This window comes from Phoxinus phoxinus (assembly GCF_949152265.1).
Source record: "Phoxinus phoxinus genome assembly, chromosome: 9".
NCBI classification, from domain to species: domain Eukaryota; kingdom Metazoa; phylum Chordata; class Actinopteri; order Cypriniformes; family Leuciscidae; genus Phoxinus; species Phoxinus phoxinus.
In genome coordinates this window covers 19,958,001-19,981,213 of record NC_136884.1, presented here as the reverse complement: position 1 = coordinate 19,981,213, position 23,213 = coordinate 19,958,001, and the positions used below count along the sequence as shown (strand labels likewise).

The 23,213-nt window shown below is 38.0% G+C and overlaps 1 protein-coding gene and 1 long non-coding RNA gene across 4 annotated transcripts in view; one reads left to right on the top strand and one right to left on the bottom strand.

Moving 5' to 3' along the window:
- LOC307004439 (NACHT, LRR and PYD domains-containing protein 3) overlaps positions 1-23,213 on the bottom strand; it is a 70,096-nt gene that overhangs the window by 4,699 nt on the left and 42,184 nt on the right. For 2 of the 3 annotated variants that reach the window (XM_079623682.1, XM_079623683.1), the window contains exons 6-9: positions 21,908-22,078; positions 14,320-14,493; positions 859-1,032; positions 73-246 (exon numbers count right to left, since the gene is read on the bottom strand). In XM_079623682.1, the coding sequence (XP_079479808.1) occupies positions 73-246; positions 859-1,032; positions 14,320-14,493; positions 21,908-22,078 (693 nt within the window). The remainder of the gene's footprint in view (positions 1-72; positions 247-858; positions 1,033-14,319; positions 14,494-21,907; positions 22,079-23,213) is intronic. The other variant, XM_079623684.1, reaches the window with a different exon arrangement.
- LOC307004442 lies at positions 10,413-12,605 on the top strand. Its single transcript, XR_013799029.1, has 3 exons — positions 10,413-10,515; positions 11,128-11,204; positions 11,401-12,605. It is a non-coding gene; the product is annotated as an uncharacterized lncRNA (long non-coding RNA).

Genomic DNA, 23,213 nt, shown 5'->3' with positions numbered 1-23,213 from the left:
CTGGCAATGGCATTTCAAACACCAAATATGTCAAGAGAAGGACTAAAGTGACATGTTTGATCAATCTGATACCTCAATATGTTCAGTTGACAATGTGAACTTTTCAGTCCTTCAGAGAGCAGCATCACTCCCAAATCCTGCAGATCATTGTTACTCAGGTCCAGCTCTTTTAGACAAGAATTTGATGACTGCAGAACTGAAGACAAACTTTCACAGCACTGGCCCGTGAGATTACAGATGACCAGTCTAAAACAAAAATAAATCAGGAAGTATTCAACTTCTGTCACAACACCCTTTTAAAGACTTAGGGAGCCAACCCTGCTTATGAAGGGCTAACATCCTGAGTTTAGCTTCAATAAAACACACCTGAACTAGCTAATCAAGGTGTTGCGGGTTACTTAAAAATAACAGACAGATGTATTGGAGCAGGGTTGTAACTGAAGTCTCAAGGAAAGTAGCTCTCCAGGAGCAGGGATGGCAATCCCTGACTTAAGGCTAGCCCACACTAAAATATATTTAAAACCAACAATGATGATAAAAAAACAAACATTACAATAAAAAAAAAACAATAGATTTAACAGTTTTGTTCCTATGGTATGTGGAGTGCCGGCGGTGTGAGCAAGACAACACATCACACACTAATATATTCCACAGGAAATCTAGCAAAATCTCTCGTGGCAAATGCGACTTTAGAGTAAACAAACAGGACAGGCGACGGGCAAGAAGAAATGGCGATAATAGTGTTTGGACTGCTTTTTACAGATAACTAATGAGCAACATTATTAAAACAATGATTGAAAATTACAAAACACGTATTCATTCATATACTTAAACACAGTGAATAAGTGAAAGTCGAACCTCAGTAAATTAAGTTGAGAATGGGATCTCTTCAATCCTTCAGACAGCAGCTTGACTCCTGAATCCCTCAGGTCATTGTTGCTTAAGTCCAGCTCTGTCAGATGGGAGTTTGGTGATTGTAGAACTGAAGACAAACTTTCACAACCCTGACCAGTCAGTATGCAGCCTGCCAATCTGAATAAAGCAATAGAAGGATTGAGTAATTAAAACATGTTAAAACACCCATTACATGACAAGACTCAATCTGACTAATTTTAACAGCTATAGGCCATAGATAACCAAAAAAAGATATGTAAAGTCATATACACACATTATGGGAGTAACGGTACACAAAAATCACAGTTCGGTAAACCTCAGTTTTAGTACAGCAGGGGAAAAAACAAACCATTTATTTATTTTTTATTTAACAGTTGTTTACTGAATACATTATGTCTGTATGAAAAATCCTTAACATGTTAAAATAGTTTAACATAATTAGAAAAACTCACAGTAAATACTCTTCAGTATTATCAAAGTTAGCAACAGTCTCATGTAGGCACAACATGCAGCATAAGTTGTTTTTAGTTGAGACATGTAGGAAAGCAGTGAGAGGTTTTACAACCGAGTGCTGAGTGGAATTATGAAAATTAATTATATGGATGTATCTCTGAAGGGAACCTTAATAGCTACAGAGCTAAATTTCTAAATGGGTCCCTAAACAGGAGAAACTAAAACACATAACAATATAGTAATAATAATATAGTACAAAAAAGTACAAAAACATTACCCTATGATGAATATTACATCTAAAATAAACAGGAAAATAAATAAATAAAACTAGCACAATTATATAACCAATTACTAAAACACAATATGTTCAGTGATCACGTTTGACAAGTCTTTAACCATATTTTCACATTTAACTTAAATTGTGCGAAAGTAGAACACTGTCTGATGTTGTTTGGTATAATGTTCCAGTTAATAATAACCAAAATCAGAAGCTCTAAAATGCACATCACAACCACCTCTTGAAGAAGCTCTTGCTTTTCTTAGTTTTTCAGCACACAAAGAGACAATTTCTTTCATTGGTGGTGATGCAAGAGTATTAACAAACTTGTACATTAAACAACAAATGTGAAATATAGCTAAATTGTCCAAAGTAAATAAAAAAAACATTTTATTTATATGGCATTTGGTTTTCTTGTCAAATATTTTTTTAAGACAAGTTTATATAAGCTATGTAAAGGTCTGAGAGTAGATTTTCCTGCTTGTGAAAATTATGTAATACAATAAGAAAAATGGGGGAAGAAATCATAGAATGAAAAAACACTCTCGCAGCTTCTGGTAAAAGTTTACTACGTATGAATTTGACATTTCTAAGATGAAGTGTCACTGCGCAAACACATTTTTAACATGCTTTTTAAATGTCAGGTGAGTCTAAATTAACTGCTGCACAATTTGTCATTTTTCGCCCATTAACTAGGATATCTGGCTGGACCTCTTCTTTTTAGTTTTAAAATACATGTATGCAGTTTTCTGAGCATTTAAAGTTAAGCAGAACTGAGTAAGCCAGCCAGAAATTTTAGTCATTGCAAAAGATAATTTACGTGCAACCTTTTCTTTCATTTTGTCATGTACAAAAATCACAGTGTCATCTGCGTACACTTGAATATGTACATCAGGTCAGGCTTCTGGAAGGTCATTCAGGTACACTTCTGGGAGGTCATTCAGGTACAAACTAAAAAGTAGGGGACCCAGGGTAGACCCCTGAAGAATCCCTGTGGAACAATCTCTTTGGGAAGATATATGCATTCTATCCGAGTGCACTGTTTCCTTAATATAAGATAAAACTCTGTCCATTTCATTGTATTGACTGAAAAATTTAAATATGATAATTTAGATAAGAGTATGTTATGATTTAACATATCAAATGCCTTTTGTAGATCAAGGAACACAGCACCTACAACCCCACCCTTGTCTAGTTATGAGCTTACTTGCTCACTAAAATAACATACAGCAGTTTTGGTCTGAATATTGTTTTCAGAACCCAAATTGCATATGGCTGTAGCGAACAGCAGACACGATGGCACCAGAGATCCCCACTTCACAACAGGAGACCCTTTGTCCCAGTGTTATTAAAGTGCCCCTTTTATGGTTTTTCGAATATTCCCTTTCTTGCAGTGTAACAGTTTGTGAATGTAAATGGTCTGCAAAGTTGTAAAGTCGAAAAAGCACAATAAATAAAGTTATTGTCTCCCAAAAGAAAGAATAGACTCTGAACCGCTTTGACGAGTTGTTTTTGTTTTGAATCCTACTGCTTTACAGTTCTACACCACTAGAAGATACATTTGCATAATGCCCGTCTATGTTGTACGTTGTCCATCCGCGGAAAACTTGACACTCCCACAAACACGTAATTTTACTGACGACTGCTTCTCAAATCTCAGAGTTCAACACAGGATTTGCAAAAAGCTTGCTCTTGAAAGATGGGTCAGTACTCAGTTTATTTGAACCAGCTTGCTCCTCAGAATCATAACCTGTAAGTATTATTAATTATTGATGTATATATTTTCTACCGTGTGTTAAAAATATGTAGTTTTGTGTTTTATATTGTGTAGGTCTCCGGCTAACCGGTTAAATCATGTTATTACTGTCGTACTAAAATAACTGCAAATCAGCTGTGGGCCACTATTACCTAAAGCTATGTCTATAAATGCAGATTGTCTGTCGTTCTTACTATATTGTGTAATGATAAAGGATAGAACAATGTTTGTTTTGCAAACAAATGTTTAATGTTACATCAGTCATTCACGTTATTGCTTGCTAAAGTGTGAACCATTATTGATACAGTAAATAGTTACCGCATGTGCACTGCAATAAATTAGAAATACACACACACATGGATTTGTTGATGACATATACTTGTTAATGCTGATAGTGAGGAATTAACATATGTACCTCAAACTGAGTAGCGTTTCATTGCGCCCATTGTTCACCTCAGCCCTCCATGCCAGAGACCAAGGTGTGAACGACCATGGAGTGCCCAGTGCCACAGTAGGAACTATAGGGGGTTTCGCGCCAGGCAGTTCTAGGAACTAGCCACCAGGTTAGTTCTCCAGGAACTAATGGTTCCCCTAAGAACATTTTCCTTGTTGCATTTGCACCACCAGTAGGAACTCTGAAGGGACGCAAGCCGTGCTTGTTGTTGTGACTTTTATTTTGACGGCACGGCGGACCTTTATTTCGGATTTTCTCCTTAGAGGTCCATCTAGAACTGGTTTCCATGTTTGGTAGAGTTAGTTTCTGGTGTAAATATATAGGCTATAATCTGTGTGTTTAATGGCGGGTGCTGGTGTTTCGCGTGCGTTTGGTCAATCAGCCTACACTAACGTCACTGGGAGTTTCTATGGTGTTGGTTTAGACCAGGGGTTTTCAAATTGGGTGAATGTGATCCTCCCCTTACAGTAGGTAAGGACAACCGAGCCCCCCCTTCCCCAAAACCCTGTCTGCCTGCCCTAACCCACACACGCCTCAGCAGTAAATGCCATCTTTTGTGTGTTCCAGGCAATGATGAGTTTCAATAACAACTGATAAAATGTATAAACTGATAAATCTTTTTTAATTGTATTTGAAGAAATTTTATTTCTACAACTTTTTTCAAAGTGCATTCATAAACGATTCTTTGCAACAGCAAATAATTTCCAACTTCATGCAGGCCTAATTGAGGCTATAAAATCACTGAACATCAGTAGCCTATGCCTAAGTCAACAAAACATGCTTAAAAGGATAGTTCACTTCAAAATGAAAATTCTATCATCATTTACTCATTAAGGAATATATTTTGAAGAATGTCAGTAACCAAACAGTTACCTGGTCCCATTGACTTCCATAGTATTTTTTTTTCCTACTATGGAAGTCAATGGGACCAGGTAACTGTTTGGTTACTGACATTCTTCAAAATATATTCCTTTGTGTTCAGGAGAAGAAAGAAATTCATACAGGTTTGAAACAACTTGAGGGTAAGTATATGATGACAGAATTTTCATTTTGTAGTGAATTATCCCTTTAACATGTGTAATCGGCGCCAAAGCTACCGCCGACAACACCTGACGGCTGAAAAAGCGCACATTGTCTCGAACAAAATCAGCACAATGGACAGCTCTCTGATCAATGAACGACAATGCTATTTTTTCACGGAACACATAACATTTAACAGTCAACTGCATAAAAAGGCATGTTATCAGATCGAACAGATTTTAACGCTTTTTTTAACGATTTCAATCTAAAACCTCAGATTTAAACAAACAAAATGCGCCATTTACATCATTTGCGCTACAAGAGCGTCATCAACCCTATGGCCCAATCAATTTATGCATTCAAGACAACATGTGCGTTTCAATTTAATCGTCCATATCAGTGGGAACAATGAGGCCGCGCTTTTGATGCGCAGAGGTGTTCGATGCGGGGCTGCACTCCAGAGAGAAATAAACGCAAGTCGTCCTCCACCTGCAGCCTTGATCTGTATTTGTTTTTAATCAGGGTCAGTGCGGAAAACCCACACTCACACAAGTAGGTGGAGGTGAAGGGGATTAGGACTTTCGTAAAACAAACTGTTAAAAAGAATTTGACATGCAAGTACAAATGTAGGCTGTCTGTCTTACAGCGTTTTTCTACTTTACCACAGTAAAGAATACGGATATAATAGGCCTAATTAAAAGCGAACCAATGAAGAAACGTTTATAATCCCTGGGTGAGACGTGAGTGACGATTTGGGAAAAGAAACGAGATTCCATGCAGGGATGAGTCACGATTTTTTAATATTCAATTAGTTTATTTAATTATAGAATATCGAATAGGTTGTGCGATTATTCTTTAAAATAAAATCTCCATGTTTTCGGTGCTGATGCGGTGGTGACGAGTTCATGTAACCGGAGGGTGACGCTGCCAATAATGCACATAACAGCTGTCACAAAGAACCGGCAAAAGTAATGATTATGAATGTGTCAAATATATCAGACATTTTAATGGAATAGCTAATGGAATAATATTGTTAAATTCGCTGATAATCGGGTGACCAGATCGCAAACCAGAATCCATAGCCGACAAAGCTTAAATTTATTCAACTCTCTCATTCGTCCTCACGTTAGGCTATAACATTTTGTCTCGTTTTGGTCAACGAAAATGAAGAGACATTTTAGCATAGTTCCCTTTCAAGGGAACTCGAGCTGCGTCGAGACGCAGTGGGAACGCCTTGCGTTCTTGCGTGGTGAAGCACGTGTATAATCAGTCCAATGGAAAAAGGGAGACGTCATAGGCGGGTGACGTCATCGACCAGGAAGCTATAAAGCACCCTTGCGATCATACCACATTAGCTTTGTTGCCTTCAGCAAGGAGTAGAGCATACCCAGTCAGTTCTCGCTGACTGAGCATTGCGAGAGGTTGTCTGTTTCACCTCGCTCCAGCCGGGCGTTCTTCGAGGAGGACGGTTCAGTGCGCGCTCCCCGAGGCGCGAGTCCGGCTGCTGCTCCCGAGGCACAGCGGCGACGTGCATCTTGGGGATCGCAAATGGATCTAACAGCCGCCCTATCTCAGCTTTCACCTGTTAGATCCAGTGCCTTATCTCGGGGAGAAGCATGCGCTGCGGTTTCTTCTCCCCGGGATGAGGCACTCACCCTGCAATTTCCAGTTCAGAGGAATTGGTATTGTTAGTGTAAAAAAAAAAAAAAAAAAAAAAAAAAAGGATATATGTTTATATATATATATATATATATATATATATTATGAATAGGGCAGATGTTTGTGAGTTTCCAATGAATAAATAAATAAGTCAGCTCATAACTCTGTTGTATAAAGAGGAGCTTATAAAAGTTAACCCTCTGGGGACCAAAAACGCGCCGGCGCGTTTTGCTCGTTTTTTTTTACATAGCAGCAAAATAGATTTAAAATACTCCGTAATTTTTGGTCATACAGACTTAAGAAATATGAAAACATAAGCTGTTAAATGTCTACTTTTTTATATGTCCAGTTACAATCGAAATAAAACATTGTGCTTTTGTAAAAAAAAGAAAGTAAACAGGGAGTGCTTTCTGCCTCTCCGTCTCCGTGAACTTTTTTTCTAGTGCACGTCTCTAAACTCAAACAAAACTCAGCGAATACTATTCACCCAGGCATGAGCAATATATCTTTATAATCATTTTAGTGTGTACTTTTAAATTATCTAATTCAAATCTGAAACAAATATTCTCTGTTTATGTAATCTATATAAAAAGAGCGAGTTCTCATTTCAGCTCATTATACCTCGTTATCTTTTAATGTGACCACGCCCACGGAGCTATTCACTATTCTATGCACTATACTATGCACTATTCAAAGGCAAATGATCTGAGGCAATACATGCAAACATGCAAAACGGCCACATCAGCTTGATAAACACATCAAGTTTAATCAGATGAATGTACTGTGTGTCACCTTGCGAGGCGGTGAGGAATAATCCTGGGAAATTTACCTCAGAAGTGCTGGTTTCACTTCGAGGAGCAATGGATCCTGATTAGTAGTAAGTTTTTTATTATTATATGCTTTGTTCTAATCGCGATATGGAATAGTGTCTGTAAACCGCAAAAAGACTGTTTAAATATAAAGCGTTTCTGTGTGTGATGAATGAACGGCATATATGCGCTGTTGCTAGTTTTGGATAGACTATAAAGTTTTTACTGTAAAATAGACATCAAATAAGCTTTTGTTAGCCAGTTTCTGCTCATATGTTAAATATATAGGCCTAGTATGTTTTGTCAAAACTAAACTCATCAACTAAGATGTTATAGTGTTTGTTCCAATGTAACGTTAGGCTATATCAAACTAATGAATCCTTAACTTTGAAATATGTATGATACTTAAAAAAAAAAAAAGATTACACTTGAAATACTGTTAAAATTGTGAACACTTTTTAATAAGTCTTGGATTGCACTTGGTATGGTGTTAGTCTTTCTTCACCCCATTCCTAGGTCCCTACTAAATTTGCGGGTCATTTGTGCTGCAGGCCTTCTGTCCTCCACCTTAATCAGGAAAAGCTAAACAGATATTGAGCAAGCGAGTAGTTGAGTAGATCTCACTTGCTTATGTAGCGGCTGGACAGCCTTCACCTTTGGCTGTCCGGGCCCACTCTACTATGAGTATGGCTGCCTCTAGGCTTTAATTTCAGGAGTTTCTCTCCACGACATCTGTAATGCGGCAGGCTGGTCTTCACCGCATACATTTGTCCATTTTTATGACTTGGACCTAGACTCCACTGCAGGGTCTAGGGTGCTTGTTTCTTAGTGTGCGCATGGTCTTCATACAGAACAGGCATTTGCCATATGGCGTCGTGGGTATAGGGTTCCCACCGCGTCTCGACGCAGCTCGAGTTCCCTTGAAAGGGAACGTCTCAGGTTACGTATATGTAACCCTGGTTCCATGAGAGGGAACGAGACGCTGCGTCGCCTTGCCATACTCCCAGCATGCCTGTGATCGACGCAGCGTCTCGTTCCCTCTCAGGGAACCAGGGTTACATACGTAACCTGAGACGTTTTTATTTTGTAAACCACATTTATTTTCGTTTTTATTCGTCAACAATATTGCATTATACATTTAAATTTAGTCATCGTCACATGACCAGCATTTACGTTGCGTCTCGTCTCGTTTTCGTTAGGTAATAAAGGTTAGTTGACGAAGATATTTCGTCATAATTTTAGTTGACGAAAGCAATGTGAAAGGGGCTTTCACGAACAGTAAAGGACCTGCTCTTTGACATCACAAGCCATGTCTGATATTTGTCGCTGGATGGTATTATCAGAGATAGGGATCGTGTCAAGTTTAGCAGCAGCTGCTTCTCCCAGCATCTGAACACATATCTCTAGCTGCAGGGAGTTGCAATGGATCATATTTCCTACGTTTTTTAATGGGTTCTGTGACTGTTTCCTCCCTTAATGCTGACTTCTGTTGACTTGGGACAAGGAAACGATGCATTTGAATTTTTAAAGCTAATACAGGACAATTTAGCTGCATAAAGTTATTTTTTTCTTCACGTGTCGCGCCTCCCCTGTGGCTTTTTGGCAAGTTTTGGAAACGTTATCATCTCCGTGAGTTGAACTTGGCGACTTCTCCGTGATCGATTGCTCCGGTCTGCCTCGCTGTCTTGCTGCCATATGGATTGCGTCTATATACAGTGTATATCGTACTCCTCGACCAGATATCTGATATTATCTAATTGTGTCTGTCACATTGATCTGATTTTGGGACAATGCAACAAGTGATGGGTGGACACTTGGAATGCTATGACCCAATCACATCACCACAGTGGGAAAGACGGGAAATAGTTAGCCCCTCCCCAACTGGAAGGAATATATACTCTCGCGAGTAAATGTAAATTATACTCTCGTGAGTATACCTTCCCCTGCACTGACCTTCAAGCAGCCCAACCACTTCTGTCAAAGACTTCAATAAACATTGGACGATTTTGGCTGTTGTAACCTGCAAAGGATCCTGTGGATCGACCACTGTCTGACCTACAGTTCTCCGGATTACACAAGGACCATCAGCAAACCGGCAGCACTCGGTGCAGCTCTGTAACTGTTTGGGAAGCGATCCAGTCTACTCCCACTGCGAGCGGAACAATAGTGGAACACCAATGGAAGACATTTCACCATCGCCGGCCTGATCATCCGGCCATGTGGAACGTAAATATAAGCTAACCAAACCTCTTCCCAAAGGCCTTGGCATTATGTTGTTGCTATATGAGATTGCTATTTGTGTAGAGACTGTTTATCTAGGGTCAGCGTACATACAGATAGATACATTAGACACGTTATCTGTATTCATAGTAAATGCTTGTCACAACCATTTCCATCTATATTATGGCGAGAAAGTTATACAAGTTGTGTGCTTCTCCCTGCCCGCGCTATTTAACCCCCTGGGGTCGGCAATCACGCCGCCGTGATCTGCTCGCTTTTTTTCTTATCAGTGCAAAAGAGATTCAAAATACTTTGTTGGTTTTGATCTTACATTTAAGTGTTTTACATCATTCGATCCAGTTAAGTTTCTATTTTTTTTGTGTATACTCACAATAAAAACAAAGTGTTGTGTCTTTCGCCAAATAAAGAAAAATAAACATGATGCGAGTTCTGCCTTCTCTCTGTCAGGGAAGTCCATTCTGAAACACGTCCGAAAATGAACTGTAACTCAGCGAATACTTGTCACTCAGGAACGAGACATTTGTCTTTATGAAGCTAGAATTCTCTTCTTTTAAATGAAGTAATTTATATTAAAAAACACATATTCTTACTTTATGTAATCCGTTTGAAACCAAGGAAAGGCGCAGTTTTTCGTTCTCTCTTCATTATTTTTAATGAGCTGATGCCGCCACGCCCCCCGGCGCTATTCACATGCTAATAGTTGAGGTGATCTATACGCATCGCACACGCCCTCCGATCGATGCCATGATGAAAACACACGCAGTTTCTCGTCAGATTCACGGATAGTTCATAGCGTTTTGAGGATGGCACGCTTCTCCGGTAAAGTCGTCCTCCAGATGATTATGGACAGCGAGGAAGAATTCACCTTTTCCTCAGAGAAACGGTTGCATCTCAGACGGAGAACGGCTGCATTTTCAAGAGCGAATTGATCCCACAGAGGATACAAGTTCGAGTAAGTTGTTTAGTGTTTATATAATTCTTTTCTGATTATATAGAACTCATGTGAATTTTCAGACTATATTTTGCTTAGTTTTGGTTAGCTTTTTACATCTTACAGGAAAGATTGCCTTACAATATCCCTAACATTCGTATATGGTCGTGTTTCAATGTGATATTACTCTCTAAACATATTTGTATTATATTTCAATCCGTTTTGATTAGCTTATGACACTGATTATCATGCTAAAAATACTGACTTTTGCGAATATCTGCTTAGGTGTAAATATGATTTCGTGCAAATATATTTCAGCCTCCGGTAAAATGTGATACTGTCTATACTAGACATTATATTTTTATATATAAATGTTCGGTTTTGGTTAGCCTATGACACACGCTAAAATATTGCCTCAGATGATTGTGAATGCAGGTGTAAATGTTTGAAATACTCTAAATGCGTGCGCAGATAATGGCCATCAACAGCTCGTGAACTATGGCCCATAAATAGATATTTCTCCGTCCTATGGCCCATCAACAGATATATAGACTACATGCATTGTGCGTCCATACCCATTAATCGCCCATCTTTGGATAACGTATGCTAACACAGTTGTTTTTATTTTTTTAGGAATGTGTTTGCATCACACTCTCCTTCTCCAGCAGAGGGACACGCAGGTGTCGTTCAGTTCTCAATCGAGAATGATGGTAAGTGCACAGACGATATATTTTACTGATGAAATGTAATTGTGTTTACAATATACATAATATACTCGTCATAATATACAAGTAGGGCCTACCTATTCTTGTGTGAAATTACAAAATCGGTTGTCTTTTTCTTAATCCATGGCCATAGTGATTGATAGCGATAATAATACAGTTTCTTTGATTGTGTTATCAACAGATGTGACAATGAACATGTCCAAGCACCGGTCCCGAAGAGAGCCATGGCAAACAAGCAACAGGTCCAAGTCCACCCTGTCATGGAAAACCGAGACTGATGTTGACATGGTTGCACAGACTGCGTGATTCCTGCCCGGGAAACTGGACCGCAAGTGACCTCTGTTTACTCACATTCGCCCATGAGTCTGTTTGTAACAGTATACACTACCTTGCTTTCTTTTTTTTAAAGGATGTGTTAAGTTATATTGTTAGGAAATATTTCTATTTTGAATAAATGCTTTTCTTTTTAATCAGTGAATCCTGAAAAAATATCACAGGTTATAAAAAAATATTAAGCAGCACAACGGTTTCCAACATTGATAATACCTGATTATCAAATCATGATATTAGAATGATTTCTGAAGGATCATGTGACACTGAAGACTGGAGTAAGGATGCTGAAAATTCAGCTTTGATCAAAGAAATAAATTATATTTTAAAGTATATTAAAATAGAAAATCATTATTTTAAATTGTAATAATATTTCACAATATTACTGTTGTTTCTGTATTTTTTATCAAATAAATGCAGCCATCTTCCAAAAATATTAAAAATATTAAAAATGGTAATGTGTCCAAACGTTTGACTGGTACTATATGTTTATATATGTACGGTAGCACTGTGGTCTTGTGAGGCACAACATTTAGTTCCTCCACATAGAGGAATTACAATAAAAACAGATTAAAAAACAAAACCTTTGAATGTCCTCTCATTCTCAGATTCTCCTCTCTGCCTCACAGCACCGTGATGGGGGCATTAGCCATTGGGGGAGTGTCTATTGTCTCCCCTCATTCATATTCATGGCCATCAACACCCCTACGCATAAAGCAGTGCTGGCACAAAAACTGACTTACAAAGTTTAAATCATTATATTGTTGTTTTGTGAAAGAGTGATCAGAATGATTTTCACATCATTTTGTAGTAAACATTCTAGCCTACAAGAATGGTAACTCAAAAGTCTTGTGCCAAACTATTCAGTATGAGTTATATGAGCTCATTGCAGTGACACATTTTTTCCCAAAACTTACTAACCACGCATAATATTTTTTTTCTATAAAATGCAAACATGTAACTTCCATTTTGCTCACATATTATTGTAGCAGAGTTTGTGCTGCAATACAGCATAATTATGTGTTGGCCAAAGGTATGTTGTAAGTAGCTGAAATAAGCACAAATGTCAGGACATGTCAAAACCTCTCAAGGGCCCCAAAAACCCCTCAGACCCCAGGGGGTTAACTAGTGGGGATACACATAATCTATGTGTAATGTGTTTGGGAGCGGAGCATGCTATGTCCGCCTTCGAGGGGGCTGACTGTCAGCATTGTGAGAGGCTTCCGCTTCGCAGGCTCCGCTCTCGCCTGTCACTTTTCGAGGAAAGTGGTCAGACTCGCGATCCTCAGGGATCCGGACCAACTGCTGCTGAGGCAGCACGGAGAAGGCATTCTTGGGGATCGCAAATGGATCTCTTGGCGGGGTTAGAGACGGTCACCCTTTCTCTTCCCTTACCCGAGGGATCCAGCACTCTCTCACCGGTATCGGAAGCCCGCCCAGCGGCTTCTTCTGCCTGGGAAGAGAGCCCAATGCTTCAGTGCTCTATTTCTGAGAAACTAAATGTTTTGAATGTTGAAGGTTACAATAAGGGGGAAGAGGATTCGCCACCTCTTTTTTAGTAAATGTAATTTGTTCCTAAGATGAATGAATGGCTTACGGGTTTGGAACGACATGAGAGTGAGTAAATGATGACAGAATTTTTATTTTTGGGTGAACTAACACTTTAAGTGTAACATGAAATCAATTAAAGTGTTCAAAAGTTTTGTAGTGTGTTGTTATTTTCCAACAAAATATAACTACTGAGGTAAGCATCCCTGTCAAGTCTATAGATATCTATATTTTTTTTTTGTGACGTGGACTAGCTTTACAAAATAAATAGACATTCTACTGACTTTAAGTAATTTTGCGAATACGTCAATTTATTCTTCTAACCCTAACCCTAACAGTTTATTAATACTCTATTAATGGCTATACCATCTGCGGCTGCTGAGGAAATTTGGGGTTTCCCCTACAATTTTAAAAACATTCTATACTGGGGCAATAGAAAGTACATTGACATATTGCATCTCATCATGGTTTGGAAACTGCTCAGCCCAGGATTGTAAAGCCTTAAAGAGAGTGGTGCGTGCAGCAGAGCGTATAACGAAGAATGCTCTTCCTTCTATGCAGGATATTTACAACCGGCGGGGCAAGGTCAGGGCTGTCAAGATATACAAGGACTCCACTCACCCTGGGAATGCATTGTTCAAATTGCTGCAATCAGGTAGACGTTTTCGTAGTCTGATGGCTAAAACGGAGAGGCTCAGGAGGAGCTTCTTTCCTCAGGCAGTCAGACTACTCAACTCGGACATTAAAAATATGGCACTTTAAGGACTCTGGCGATGAGGGTTAATAAATGGCACTGCTTATGTACTTTACTAGTTATTAATATTAATATATTTATTCAATTGTGTACATTTTTAAAAAAATAATTTAGGGTATGTTTTTATTGCACAGTCTATAGGAATACCAGGCTTACATTTCACTGCTTGTTGTATGAACTATAACTGGTATGTGACAAATAAACTTTGAACCTTTAATGTGAGTTAGTTGACATGTAGTTGCAAAGTTATTTATAGTTAGTAGAATGTCTGAAGTGGACCATGGAATAAAGTGTAACTATTTATTTCCTCATCACTATTTTTGAAGAAGCACTGCCTCCCCTGTGAAGAGAAATTGCCACTGATACATTCATACAACAATATACACAACGTAAAGTATCGGCTAGCTGTATTTATGAAGCATACACATGCACGTCTGAACAGTGAATAAATGAATGTGAAAGACAGACCTCAGAATGTTCAGTTGACAGTGTGAATTCTTCAGTCCATCAGAGAGTAGCTTCACTCCTGAATCCTGTAGGTCATTGTTACTCAGGTCCAGTTCTCTCAGATGGGACTTTGAGGATTGTAGAGCTGAAGACAAACTTTCACAGTGCTGATCAGAGAGACAACATCCAGCAAGTCTATAACAGAGGATGACAGTGTTTACCAGCACCAATCATGCAAAGACACACGTCATTCAAAATCCATTTCATGTTTTTGGCAAATTTACAGTCAACAATGTCTATATTTCGTAAAAAATGGTTTTCTGATAACATAATTTTTCCATCATTTAAACTTTAAAAACATTCTTAGCCAACTTAAAATGCTGTCATTCTGACAGAAATATACCATTCAAAAAGCCCATTAGTCTACATTTTACACATATTTGTGTAACATCCATCTATGCATGAGAGTTGTGTGTGTGAGAGAGATAGAGTGAGTTTGCTGTTAGCCTTGCAATGGTGAGAAATTATGTCTATAATGCCTTAGTGCTTTACCACAGAGAAAGATTTAGGGCTGGGCCATATGACGATATATGGATTAATATATAGTTATATTGTATTCAAAGATTTGTCTAATACACATATCAGTGTCGCAGTGAATATTGGTCAATTTTGTTCGAAGGTGAAAAAAACCCTGGGAGAACCCAGGCTACGGTGGCCGAGACGTGCAAAAATCACAATTCCGAAAATCACCAGCTTCCGGTCTGGCTACAGCACGATGGACCATATAGTCAAGTCAAGTCATCTTTTGATTGTTTCAAAGCTGCTTTACAGAGATAAGCGTATCATTTAAGGTAACAGATTGTTTTGGCTTTATAGCGGTTCTTGAATAATGCTATTTTCCAGCTAAAGTTAGTTTTGATTAATTCACTTCCGTCGAAAGAATAATTTGTTATTAAATATACACGTACACATACACGTGCTGAATCAACTGCTTGAACGCTGCCGGGAGTACAAGATGCCCTTGGTGCTGGCTTTCGTAGACTACGAGAAAGCCTTCGAAAGCGTGGAGATTAACGCCGTACTGCTCGCCCTCCAACAACAGGGCGTCGCGGACGAGTACGTGGTCCTTTTGCAGGAGTACATCCCCGTCACCAGAGGCGTCAAGCAGGGTGACCCCATCTCACCCAAGCTGTTCACGTCGTGTCTGGAACAGGTCTTTCAACAGCTCGACTGGGACAACAAGGGTATCAGCATTAACGGCCAGTGGCTCAGCCATCTGCGCTTTGCCGATGACATCGTCCTAATCAGCGAGTCAGCAGCCGATGTGCACATCGGTCGGCCTGAAGATGAACCTGGCCAAGACAAAGTGGATGCGCAACCCCCAGGCCGCCAACAACAACATACACAACGGCCAAAAGGAGATCGAACAGGTCGACAGCTACGTCTACCTCGGCCAGGAGATGACTGCTGGGCACAAGAACAACCGCGAGCTGGCAAGCAGACAGAGAATCACATTGTGAAATAAATGTTTTTCTCCAAAACACTTTATATGCTTTTGTTATTGCTTTATTATATACAGGACCATGGTGAACATATTTAGACAGTTTGTGAACCCTGTTTGGTTTTTTTAGACAGTTTAACCCTCTGGGGTCGACAAACGCGCTGGAACATTTTGCTGGATTTTCTTCACATAACAGCAAAATAGACTTAAAATACTCTGTCATTTATGGTCATACAGACATAAGAAATATGAAAAAATTAACTGTAAAATGTCTTCTTTTGTATGTGTCCATTTACAATCGAAACAAAACATTGTGCTTTTGTAAAATAAAGAAAATAAACAGGGTGTGCTGTCTGCCTCTCCGTCTCCGTGAACTTTTTTGTTCTGGACCACGTCTCTAAACTTAAACAAATTAGTGAATACTAGTCACACAGGCATGAGAAATATATTTGTATAAACATTGGCTACTTTTAAACTATCTAATTCAAAACTAAAAAAAATATTCTCTGTTTATGTAATCTGTATGAAAAGAGAGAGATGTCTCACGTTCTCATGGCAACTCACTATCTGCTAATTTGAACACGCCTACGGAGAGCGTGCACTGTTGAAACGCAAATGATCTGAAGCGATCCAAGCAAACCTGTTAACGCCCACATCAGCTCGATAAAACACATCAAGTTTAATCAGATTCATGTACTTTACATCGTCTTGCGATGCTGTGAGGAATAATACGGTAATAGCGTAATAGAAATATAATCCTGAAAAAATTTACCTCAGAAGTGCTAGTTTCAGTTTCATTTCGAGGAGCAACATATTCAGCTGAGGATTGTGAATAGTAAGTTCTTTATTCTTAAGTGCTTTGTTCTAATCGTGATATGGAATAGTGTCTGTAAACCACAAAAAGACTGTTTAAATATGAATTGTGTGTCTATGTGTTTACTACACACTTACATTAGTAAACATGCTATTTTTACATGAACACATCTACTAGTTTAGCTTTTCCAAACTATATTGCTTTACTGAGATGAGTAAAAATAAACTGAAATATGTTGAAATAAAATATCTTTGTATAAGCAATGTATTAAACTGCAAATTAACATTTATATGCCCTATATTAATATATAATAAAAACAATATGTTACAGACGAAATATAAATGTTTAGACAACATTTCGTTGACTAGTTTTGGATAGATGATAAAGTTTTTACTGTAAAATAGACTACTGCCACATCAATAAAGCTTTTGTTTGCACATTTCTGCTCATATGTTAAATATATAGAATGGGATGTTTTGTTAACCCATGTGATAATGAGCTGATGAGTTGAATCAGGTGTGTTTGATTAGGGAGACAAAGAATACATGCAGTGTTGGGGGTCCTTCAGGAGCAGGGTTGGGAAACACTGGAATAGAGTGTATATGACACCTTTGCCATTAATATGTTCATAAGCAACTGAAAAAAGCACAAATGTCAGGGAATGTCAAAACATTTCAAAGACCCCAAAAACTCATTGGAACCCTAAGGGTAAATTTAACTGTCCAATGTAAAAAAAAGTCCAGTACAAACGTTACTGCCGCTCATCAACAGCAGCTGTCACAGTTGCTAGGCGACAAGAACAGTCCTCCGTAGGCTAGACCGTCCTATTTAACAACGCTCGGTCAGAGTCCTTCGAAGGATGCAGCTTCTGAATTGGGACACAGCTAGTGTATTTATACCCTTGTGTTTCATCTGTTGTTGTCGGTCGATGTGTTTAGATTTGTTGTAAAGCTGTTACGTCTCCTGTGTTCCCTTTGTCTTCATGTTTGGATTATTTCCATCGGCTCCTGGTTTGGATTATCTTGTGTTCTTTTGTTCATGGAATAAAGACTGTTTGCTAAAAGATCCTCACCTCTTCTCGTCCCTGCTACACCTGTCACAGATCTGAGGTTCACTGCCTCATTGAATTCAGTGATTACTGAATAGTGATTTTTCATTTAGCCTGGCTCCCAGAGAATATGTATTTATATTGTACTGTATTTATTCATAAAAATCAAACAATTAATCAATCTATCAATTCATCAGATTCATCAGTTTTTCTTTTGTGTTTTTCACGTATTTTCATTGTCAAAATGATCCCCATTCACACAGATCTGTGAAAATGACTAAAAGAGCTGTATTATGCATGCCAAGCCAATAGTTGGCGAAGTCACTTTGCAAAGAAACACTACACGCGTATAAACTGAACACGAAATGGCATGAATTTGCAGTTTTTGTAGGTTACATGAAGATGATAAAGGCATCGTTTTCAAAAACTTGCTATTTGAAAGCCATTTTCAGGCCCCCAAAAGGCCGATGTCATGTACATAAATGGCCAAGAAGCATAAAAAGTTTTCCATCTTTAGTTGAAATCGTTGTTGTGAAAACGGCCCCTTAGTTTAATAAAGACTGTCAGCTGATCCCACGTCAGTGTTTCCCAAAGATTTTTGTGAGACTATAATGGATAGACCCTGGACCTTGTAGGAGGGTTCAGGGGCATGGTCCCTTAAAAAAAAATGTAATTACATACATTTTGAAGTTTTGCTCACTTTGATAGCAGAATTAAGTGCTCAAACCTCTTTTCAGTGACCAAAATGAGAGTAAAAAATAAATGTCTTTGCATTGGCTTTAAAGTGGACTCAAATCGCTTTTTAGTTGTGATAGTGTCTCAGTCCATATTACATTAACCCTGGTAATTTTAGTAAGCCAAATAATGATAATAACATTTTATTATTGTAAAAAAAAAATTGCGCTGTAAAATAACAGTAATCTACTGGCAGCTGTGGTTGCCAGCAAAGTACTGTTAATTTACAGCCCTCTACCGTTATTATACAGCTCTCCTTTTTTACAGTATGTTACTGTAAAAATACAATGCAAGGTAACTCATATCATTTGGGAAACCGATTGCTTCAAACAGTTCAAGTTTAAAAACGAGTATTTATACTGATAGTACTGTGAACTTTGAGTCCACTGAAAATGAATATCTCTTAATGTAAAACTGCAAACTTCTAATGTGTAATCGTGAATGAATTAAAAACATGACATTAACTAACATCTTGCAGTTCGCATTTAGCGAACAGTAGCACACATCTATGTGCTAAAGTATTTAGCAACGAGATTGTCACTGCATCAGCAACTACAGAAATATTATATAAAATAAATATTCACTGCGTTTAAATAAAGCAACGGGCAGCATAACATCAGTGTTTTTCTGCTCATCTTTGACTGAAGCACAGGTTCTACTCTCCAGCACAATGGTGACCCACAAAACTCATTATTTAAACTACCAGATCTCTCCTGTATCATCTTGTGCAAAACACATAAAACACTTCAGTTTAATATTTATTCTCTTTATCAGTTATTGACTTCGCATAACTTTTTTCTATGAACTTTTACTAATATTTCAGTGAAATTAACTTCTTTTGTATAGTAAATCTGACTGTTAAATTTGACAGAATATTGCTGTTTTTCCTTGATTTTACGGTAATCTACTGGCAGCTGTGGTTGCCAGTAAAATGCTGTTTTTCTACAGTTTTATACCGTAAATTAGTTTACAGTTGATTACCGTTAATTTACACTTCACTCTGTTTTTTTTTTTATTTGACACATTTAACCCTTTAAACCCCACTGCAAAATCTTCAGTTTTAAATGAACACTTGTATGTCCACACTACAGGGTGTTGGAGTAACACTGAAGCAGTGTTGAAGTTAATTATATAATTCAGTGATTAATTAACTGATGATTGAGCATTAGTGATGAACACCTGACAAGGACAGAGAAACAACAATAAGATAAAAAAGTGAAACACAAGAACTACAACTTACTTCAGCCACAGAAGACATGAAATCTCTGAAGATCTCAGCAGAGAAGGATTAAACAACTCTAAAAAATAGCATTACCAGCTTCACTTATTATTAACCAGATTGACTTAATTAATTTTTTCATACGTCTACTGAAATTCCTATTGAGAATTAACATAGGTTTAGATGTTGTTTTGTTTAATTTGACATTACCATAATGGAGATCAGTGTTTGCTTTAGTTGGGCTCCTGACCCTTGTCTTTAACGTTTGTTTTTATTTGGCTGCTTTAACTGTGTATGTATAAGACACATTGTGGCAGAAGCAAAGCCAACATAAATGAGATCAGGTGTTACTGGTTATGTTTTGAATATTATGTCATCACATAATGTTTGTGGCACTGATCTCAATCAGTTACTAATCACTTATCAAAAATTTGTTTTTTTATGAACACAGCTTAATTTAATATTACTACACTGTGAAACTACTGTAGAAGACCAAGCAGTGCTAAGCAATCGGTTGTGAAAGATTTTTAAACTCATCATTCATTAAAAAATGTTGAACTATGGTTTCAGTTAGACACACACAGACATCAAGAATCAGCCAATGAATCTCAACAATGGTGACAATCAACAAAAAAGATAACAAAAAATCTGAACATCACAGAATACGCTACTAAAAGTCAACACAAAATCAACAGCAAAAATAAAAGCAAAAAGTACAAATTAAAGAAAATAACCAGACAATTCAGATGGATAATTTATTCATGCTGCAATGCATGCTGGGAGTCGTGGCAGATTTTTTTTTTTACTATGCTGGTACCCAACATGCATTGCAGCATAAAACTTATGATTGTCACCATTGCTGAGATTCATACTCCGATTCTTGATGTCTGTGTGTGTGTCTGGCTGATCCAGAAATTCAAAATGTTTTTAGTACAAACTTTTTAAATTTTCTTCATATTTTCTAAATGACAAATTTCTGAAAAATCTCATTCTATAAAATTATAATAACACCAAAATAAAAGATATAATGGTTCAATAATAACATTATACAACAAATGAGATCAGTGCATTGAGCCACTATATGATGATTGAGACCATTATCAAACAGTCATAATCATCTGATCTTGTAATCTTTCAACTTTTGTGCCATAGCAAATGTATTTTTAACACACAGCTAACGCAGCCAAAGAAAATTTAATGATCAAAGGTCAAGAGCCCAATTAAAGCAAACACTGATCACCATCATGCTAACATAAAATGAAAATAAAATGACATCTAAACCTCTGCCACTTTACAATAAGTCCTTCGGTAGATGTAAATAAAGTCAGATTAGTAATACATGAATCTGGTAATGTTTTTTGTGGAGTTGTTTAATCCTCCTCTGCTAAGATCTTTTGCTAAGATTTCATTTATTTTATCTTGATTTCATCTTTTTTCTGTTCCTCTTGTTCCTCTTTCCTTCAATGATTCTGATTGTTAACAGCAGGTGTTCCTCAGTGTCTCAATTAACTTGGAAAATTAACTGAATTAACTATGAAATTATTCACTCAGTCAAGTGGACTGTATTAGTGAACTAGGCAATAGTGAATGAGGGTATAGGGTGTGATTTTGGAACACAGCCTCTTAGTGTCGACTTTGAGCGCTGTTAATTCACAGTATATTCCTGTAGGCTAGTTTCTCGAAAACGACAAATATCACACAGAATGCATTTTTTTACGGTATATTACTGTTTTAATGAAAAACAGCATGTTACTCTAAAATTTGGCCGTTTTTTTTACAGCAATTTTTTACAGTGTATATATATATATATATATATATATATATATATATATATATATATATATATAGTGACAGATCGTCTGCCTCTCCCTCGTAAATTAGCACCGCCCCATCCCTTAATTCGCTGCCCTTCGCCAGGTGGGATGGGGCACACCTGACGAGAATGAAGCCTAATCACCGCCGCTGTTAAATGCCGAGCATGCCTCTCCTCGGGAGACCGGTCTCTTCCCCCGTGCATGCACGCTGGTGTCCTCGTGGGTCCAGGAAGGGAGCGCGGAGGGAAGCCTGCCGAGTCCTCCAAGTGACGCCTGCAGCCGAACCGCCGATTGTGTCCGAACCGCACGAACGTCCAGTAAAGCCTGCCGCCGAGCCGCCCGAGCCTCCTCTGTGAGGCATGATACCACCCCCACTGTGTCTGTCTTTGCTCTTCCCGCCACTATATATATATATATATATATAATAGTGTATATAGTGTAAATAAAGTGTAAAACATGATTAATGTGAAAGTCAAACCTCAGTATGTTTAGTTGACATTGTGAACTCTCAAGTCCAGTACAGAGCAGCTTCACTCCTGAATTCTGCAGTACATTGTTGCTCAGGTCCAGCTCTCTCAGGTGGTTTGATGATTGTAGAGCTGATGACAAACTTTCACAATGCCGATCAGATAGACGACATCCAGCAAGTCTATAACAGAGGGTTACAGTGCAATGATTAGGAGATGGATGCTTTCTGTATTCTGTGCTAGTGTTGTCACGGTACCAAAATTTCAGTATTCGGTACCGATACCTGTGAAAATCCACGGTTCTCGGTACCAATTTCGGTACCAAAGCTAATTTTGATTAAATTTGCATATACTAAAGTGTATATCCATTTGTTAGATAACATTAGATAAAATGACCTAACAACAGTTATACACTGAAGCAATTATTCTTCTTGGGGTAATTTAAAAATGTAGCCTACTAATACATTTTTAAAATCAAAAGTTGTAAAAAATTTTGTATTAAATAACATTCACAAACATACATTAATGTTGTAAAAATATATTGTTCACTCAATGTGTTGATGTTAGATAAGGCATTAAGTAATGTTAATGGTATCTCAATGTAGTGTTACCAACTAAACAGGAGATAAAACGTGTTTTATTTGACTTGACTGTCCTTTTATTTAATCCAAAACTGCGTTCATATTTAAAAGGCCTTTTAAACAAGATACAACCGCACACGATACCACTTTAGGGGCCGTTCACATATCGCGTTTTATGTGCAAATTCAGTGAGATGCACTTCAATGCATCTCAACAGGTCATGTGACAAAAACCAGCGGTCTTTCCGTAACAACATGGAAAGCTCAGCCGAACAGCTGTACAGGGCGGCTTTTTATTTCTCATCTCAATGAATATATCTAGTAGTAAAGCTAATGCAAGGGCTAGAAATCAATACATTTTTTGATGATACTTCCTCGTCATCATGGAGAGCGCAGTTTGCACCGCTTTCTCCTTTCAGTGTTCCTACGGGGTTTGGAAAAGTATGGAATTTGATTTGAGTCATTTCCAGGTCTGGAAAAGTATGGAAAAAAGAAAGCAGAGTATGGAAAAATATTTGCATTTCCAGACTATTGCCCCTGTTTAGTTTTCTATAATAGAAAATCTAATGAATTACAAAAAAAAAAAATGCTGTGCATTCACGAGTTTACACATACATGAAATCAGATATAGTAATTTATCCCCCCTTGGGGATAGAAAACCAGCCAAGAGTGAGGTGATGGGGTGGTGGAGGGATGCTGTGAAACTGCCATGATGGGACACGGGTGATACCGGCTTA